Here is a 5,989-nt window from a genome sequence, read left to right as displayed (position 1 = left end):
GGGGGGAGGCGGTGGCCCCCGCCCCGTTGCCCCCAACCCCTTCGGATTTGCCAAAGTTGAAGAGCTTGCCGGGGTTGAATGGCTTGGTGGGCGACTGGACCTTCTCGGTGGCCGCGTCCCTCTTAGTTTCGGGGGATTTGAGGAACTTGAAGCTGAGGAAGCCGGGGAGCTTGTTCTCGCTGCCGGTGGGCGACTGGGGGGACCTGGCGGTGGCCGTGCTGCCAGCCCCAGCCCCCCCGGAGAGGAATTTGCCCTGCAAAGGGATGATCTGCTTCAACTTCATCACGTTGTTGGTGGCCAGGAGGGAGCTGGGGCGCTTGGGTTTGTCGGAGCCGTGAGAGGAGGAACCTCCGGAGCTTTTCCCTTTGCTCTGGCTCTTCTCGTGAGCCGGGTCCTGGCCGGTGGCCTCGGGTTTGGCCTCGTCGCGGTTGGACTCGCGTTCCTTGCGGGCCTGGTACTCGGCGTGACGCTGCCGCTCCTCTTCCTCCCTCTTGCGCCGCTGCTGCTGCTGGAAGTGGTGCTGCGCCTGCCGCTCGTGCTTCTGTCAACGGGGGGGGAGAGCCCATCAGACCCCCCAAGGTGGGTGTTCCCCCCCACCTCGGGGACATCCCCAGGGATGGGGACAGGGGGTCCCAAGCTCCGTGCTCGTCGTGTCCCTTTTCCCCCCCTCATCCTCCCCCCAGCCCTGAGGAGGGTCCCACCTACCTTGAAGGCCTCCCGGCGCTGGTACTCCAGCTTGGCCATCTCCTCGGCCACCCAGGCGGGGATGTCGGGGATGGCCACTTGGATGATGTACTTGAGGAAGAGGGCGAAGTGCTGTGGGGGGGGGAAAAGGGGGTGGGTCAGGCCCATCCCAGCCCCCACGGGCACCGGCACCCCCTCCCAAAATGCACCCCGCAATGATAAGGGGGACCAGGGAGACCCTACAATAACACCCTGGGGAGGTTCTGCCCCCCATTGCATGGCCTGGCATCACCCACTGCCCATGGGGGCTTCAGTGGAGGGTTTAGAGACTCCATCCATGGAGGGGAAGGTCTGCAGGAGCCCGTGGCTGTTTAAGGTGAGGTGACACCTCGTCACCCACCGGGGAGACCCCACTCTTGGCTCCGGTGGCCACCTCTCTGCTCCAGTGGCCATCTCTTGGCTCTGGTGGCCACCTTTCGGCTCTGGTGGTCACCTCTCAGCTCTGGTGGTCACCTCTCGGCTCTGGTGGCCACCTCTTGGCTCTGGTGGCCACCTTTCAGCTCCAGTGGCCACCTTTCAGCTCCGGTGGCCACCTCTCTGCTCCAGTGGCCACCTCTCTGCTCCAGTGGCCACCTCTCTGCTCCGGTGGCCACCTCTCGGCTCTGGTGGCCACCTTTCTGCTCCAGTGGCCACCTCTCGGGGGGAAGAGAGAGAGAGAAAGAGTCGCTCGCCTTGGGTTTTGTTTGGGTTTTAGTGCAATTCTGCCCATGCATTGGGGATCCAGGTGGCCGGTGGTGGCCGCTCACCCCCCCGTGTCCCTCCCGGTCGGCCGGGCTCCGGGCAGGAAAAGGTCCCGGTGCTGGGAATGGATCCTCCGGGAGCGGGAGGGAGCAGGGCACGGCCCCCGGTGCCGGCGGGCCCCGGCGATGGCTGTAGGGCAGGGGCTGTAGGCACGGGTGAATCGGGCTCCTCTCGCCGACGTCTCGGCGTCCCCTCGGTGGTGACGAGCCCGGGGTGGATCTGGCAGCACCGGGGTCCCCTCTTGTCCCCTGGGGCTGGACCGCGGCGTCTCCCCCCGTGCCGGCTCCTGTGGGACCCCAAGTTCATGGCACGGAGCCGGTTGGGGACATCTCCCACCGATGGAAACCCCTTGAGATGCTCCATCCGAGGCCGTGGATGGTCCCAACCGGCGCTGGGCTCCGGTGTCCTCGGTGCCGGATCCTCACCGGAGCTGGGGGTCAGGATGGTGGTGGGTCCTGGCTGGGGGGGGACTTGGGGGGACACGAGGGGACGCGGCAGAGGGGGACAGTGCAGAGCGTGGTGGCCCCCGATGGGCTCAACCCTCCCTGCAGCGGGGGACGGCGAGGGGAGGCGAGAGGGTGACGATGTCCCCTGGAGAGGAGGGGGGGGCAGGTAGCCCCCGCTTGCCCCCCGGACCCCCAAAAAGTCTGGTTAGAGTTTATAGCCCCCGCTCTCCTCCTCCGCCCGGCTCTCCGGCTCCTCTCGACCCCCTTCCTCCGGCGCCCCGTTGAGATGGGACTTGCTGGGGACCGGCCGCTCGCCCGTGTCCACCGAGGGGCCGGCTGGGGGTTGGGGGGAGGCGGTGGCCCCCGCCCCGTTGCCCCCAACCCCTTCGGATTTGCCAAAGTTGAAGAGCTTGCCGGGGTTGAATGGCTTGGTGGGCGACTGGACCTTCTCGGTGGCCGCGTCCCTCTTAGTTTCGGGGGATTTGAGGAACTTGAAGCTGAGGAAGCCGGGGAGCTTGTTCTCGCTGCCGGTGGGCGACTGGGGGGACCTGGCGGTGGCCGTGCTGCCAGCCCCAGCCCCCCCGGAGAGGAATTTGCCCTGCAAAGGGATGATCTGCTTCAACTTCATCACGTTGTTGGTGGCCAGGAGGGAGCTGGGGCGTTTGGGTTTGTCGGAGCTGTGAGAGGAGGAACCTCCGGAGCTTTTCCCTTTGCTCTGGCTCTTCTCGTGAGCCGGGTCCTGGCCGGTGGCCTCGGGTTTGGCCTCGTCGCGGTTGGACTCGCGTTCCTTGCGGGCCTGGTACTCGGCGTGACGCTGCCGCTCCTCTTCCTCCCTCTTGCGCCGCTGCTGCTGCTGGAAGTGGTGCTGCGCCTGCCGCTCGTGCTTCTGTCAACGGGGGGGGAGAGCCCATCAGACCCCCCAAGGTGGGTGTTCCCCCCCACCTCGGGGACATCCCCAGGGATGGGGACAGGGGGTCCCAAGCTCCGTGCTCGTCGTGTCCCTTTTCCCCCCCTCATCCTCCCCCCAGCCCTGAGGAGGGTCCCACCTACCTTGAAGGCCTCCCGGCGCTGGTACTCCAGCTTGGCCATCTCCTCGGCCACCCAGGCGGGGATGTCGGGGATGGCCACTTGGATGATGTACTTGAGGAAGAGGGCGAAGTGCTGTGGGGGGGGGAAAAGGGGGTGGGTCAGGCCCATCCCAGCCCCCACGGGCACCGGCACCCCCTCCCAAAATGCACCCCGCAATGATAAGGGGCACCAGAGAGACCCTACAATAACACCCTGAGGGGGCTTTCTGCCCCTCATTGCTTCACAGAAGGTTTTAGAGACTCCATCTGTGGAGGGGAGGGTCTGCAGGAGCCCGTGGCTGTTTGAGGTGAGATGACACCTCATCACCCACCGGGGAGACCCTACAATAACACCCTGGGGGGACTTTCTGCCCCTCGTTGCATCACAGAAGGTTTTAGAGACTCCATCCGTAGAGAGGAGGGTCTGCAGGAGCCCATGGCTGTTTGAGGTGAGGTGACACCTCATCACCCACCGGGGACACCCTACAATAACACCCTGTCACCCACCGGGGAGACCCCACAATAACCACCGGTGGGTACGAGGACCCTACCTCCAGCACCACCACGGAGATGATGGCTCCCTCGGGGCTGAGCCAGGGGAAGAGGCGCTGGAGCTGCCCACACTGGGCGATCAGGTAGCAGTTGACCACGATGGCCAGGACGCCCATGGCCTCCATCACCTTCTGCAAGAGCGACGGAGCCGGGGATGAGCCCCACCAGCTCTCGGGGACCCCCACCAGCCCCCCCATGACCCCCCAACCCACCTGCCACTGCCCGATGCTCTCGACCCGCTGGCCGAAGGGCCGCTGCAGCCCCGTGCAGAGCTTGAAGGCGTCGCTGCGGATCTCGATGACGTTGTTCACCAGGGCGCACATGGCGGCCAAGGGGAAGGCGGAGGAGAAGAGCACCACGTAACCGAACTGGATGAACATCTCCTGATAGTCCTGGAAGGTGTCCTGGGGAGGAAGAGGAGGAGGAAGAGACAGGTTGCAAGTGGGGCTGGGGGGTTACACCCTACCCCACCACCCCCCGTGCCCACCCTGGGCCCCTCACCTCGTACTTCTTCATGCAGCTCTCCACCTCCGCCTGCGTCAGCTGCGTGGAGTAGTCCTCCTCCGGCGGGTCGATCCACGACGCCCGGTTGCGCTTCCTCCCTTCCTCCTCACCTTCCTCCTCCTCCCTCCCTTCCGCCCCCCGTCTCCTCCGGCCGCCGACCCGCGGGACCACCGCCGGTTCCGCCGCCTTGACCGGGCTCCCGGGGAGGGGACCTTCGGCCTCCTCCTCATCCTCGCACAGCTCGAAGACGGATGCGGGGTCCATGCCTTTCTCCACCATGGTGGGGCTGCCTTCCTCCAGGAAGCTCTCCTCCTCGGGCCCCCCGGGCTCCCCGCCGCGCCGCTCCGCCTTCTCGATGAAGCTCACCTTCTTCAGCTTCAACCCGCAGTCCAGGGCGCTCTCCTCCTCCGAATCCGACTCCCGACGCTCTCCTTCCTCCTCCTCCTCCTCCTCTTCCTCCGGCACCCCGCAACCTCCGTTCAGACACTTCTTCTCCCCCCGCAGCCCCTCGGAGGGGTTGGGGGGCCGGCGGTGGGAGGCCAGCAGGCGGAGGACGGCGTGGGCCAGCTGGCGGAGGCTGTGGAGGTTGATGTCCCCCCGGCGCAGGCGCCGGTACAGGTGGGGCTGTGACACCTCCCTGACGTTCTGCAGGAACTGGCGGGTGATGAGCAGCGTGGCCAGCATCTGTAGAGGGGGGGGACACAACAAAAAGAGGGGGGGGGACAGCACTGTCACCCGGGGATGGAGGGGACAACACCCATGGAGGGGGATCTGTGTGTCCCTGCATCCCCATCTCCTTCCCCCATGGGGTCCCTGCTCCTCCCCGTGGTTGAGCAGGACCCCCAAGCACAGTGTCCCCCCCACAACACCTCCTGTGGGGCCTCCACATTGGTGACAATAGATGGGATGGGACCTGGGGTCACCTCTGCCAAGAGCTGCAAAGGAGCAAAGGACATAGCCTCCAAAGCAGCCTGAAAATGGAGATACACAAGGAAGAAAATCCTGCCTCGCAGAAGGGCAGTCATGTGATGATCTTCTTAGGTATCCTCCTCACTTGCTGAAAGAGTGGCTCTACTGTTCCCATAAGGTTGCCTGGATCTTGGCTGTTTGTTGCTGTTGGTTTTCCTCCTTGGGCTGGGGGGGGTCCCGGAGCACCCTCCACATACCCCCCACCCCGCCACGCACCCATATCGTTCAGCCAGTAGGCGATCTTCTTGTAAACCTCGTCGCAGGCGGTGACGATGACGGCCAGGACGATTTTGGGGAGGAACCGGATGATGCGGGGCAGCTCCTGGATGCTCAGCACGAATTCCTGCGGGGATGGGGACAGGGATGGGGACAGGGATGGGGATGGAGACAAGGTGAGCCCCACAGAGAGGACCATGGTGGTGGACCCCCCCTGGTCCTGGCAGCCCAGTGTGTTGGGGACGGGGATGGGGACAAGGTGAGCCCCACAGAGAGGACCATGGTGGTAGACCCCCCCCTGGTCCTGGCAGCCCGGTGTGTTGGGGTTGAGGACGAGGACCCACCTGGAGCTGGAAGCAGCCCAGCATGAGGAGGAAGACGAGGGAGAGGCAGGCGAGGCAGACGGGGAGGCTGACCAGGCACTGGAAGAGGAGACGCTTCCACGGTGGGTAGTAAAACTCCTCGGCGCTGGTCACGGGGCTGATTCTCTTAACGCCCTGACGAGGAGGAGGAGGAGGAAGAGGAGGAGGTGGGGTGGGGGGGGACACAGCAGCGTGTGACCCTCCCCGCGGCCAGGAGCCCCACAGCATCCCCTCCGTGACCCCAGGAGTGGAGGAACCCAACACAGACCCATCTTGGGGTGCTGGGGGTGTCATGAAGGTGCCAGTTCTCTGCTCTTAGGTTGCTCATTGGGGGACCCAAGCCCCGGGGACACCCCCCCAGGCATGGGAACACACATCCCCCCCCCCC

The 5,989-nt window shown here is 65.5% G+C and overlaps 2 protein-coding genes across 2 annotated transcripts in view; both read right to left on the bottom strand.

The window, feature by feature from the left end:
* The window catches only part of LOC106900128 (anoctamin-8-like), a 30,398-nt gene extending 29,546 nt beyond the window's left edge, over positions 1-852 (bottom strand). Inside the window, exons 1-2 of the mRNA XM_014962112.1 lie at positions 706-852; positions 11-541 (exon numbers count right to left, since the gene is read on the bottom strand). Of these exons, the coding sequence (XP_014817598.1) occupies positions 11-541; positions 706-852 (678 nt within the window). The remainder of the gene's footprint in view (positions 1-10; positions 542-705) is intronic.
* Positions 1-5,989, bottom strand: part of ANO8 (anoctamin 8) — a gene marked incomplete at its 5' end in the record, with an annotated part of 37,164 nt that overhangs the window by 20,872 nt on the left and 10,303 nt on the right. The window contains 7 exons of the mRNA XM_014962111.1: positions 1,118-2,817; positions 2,982-3,092; positions 3,550-3,681; positions 3,763-3,954; positions 4,052-4,989; positions 5,228-5,366; positions 5,584-5,736. Coding sequence (XP_014817597.1) covers positions 2,137-2,817; positions 2,982-3,092; positions 3,550-3,681; positions 3,763-3,954; positions 4,052-4,989; positions 5,228-5,366; positions 5,584-5,736 — 2,346 coding nt within the window. The remainder of the gene's footprint in view (positions 1-1,117; positions 2,818-2,981; positions 3,093-3,549; positions 3,682-3,762; positions 3,955-4,051; positions 4,990-5,227; positions 5,367-5,583; positions 5,737-5,989) is intronic.

This window comes from Calidris pugnax, unplaced genomic scaffold (assembly GCF_001431845.1).
Source record: "Calidris pugnax isolate Ruff unplaced genomic scaffold, ASM143184v1 scaffold896, whole genome shotgun sequence".
Taxonomy (NCBI): Eukaryota; Metazoa; Chordata; class Aves; order Charadriiformes; family Scolopacidae; genus Calidris; species Calidris pugnax.
The sequence above is the reverse complement of the archived record's forward strand: the minus strand, read 5'-3'. Positions and strand labels throughout refer to the sequence as shown.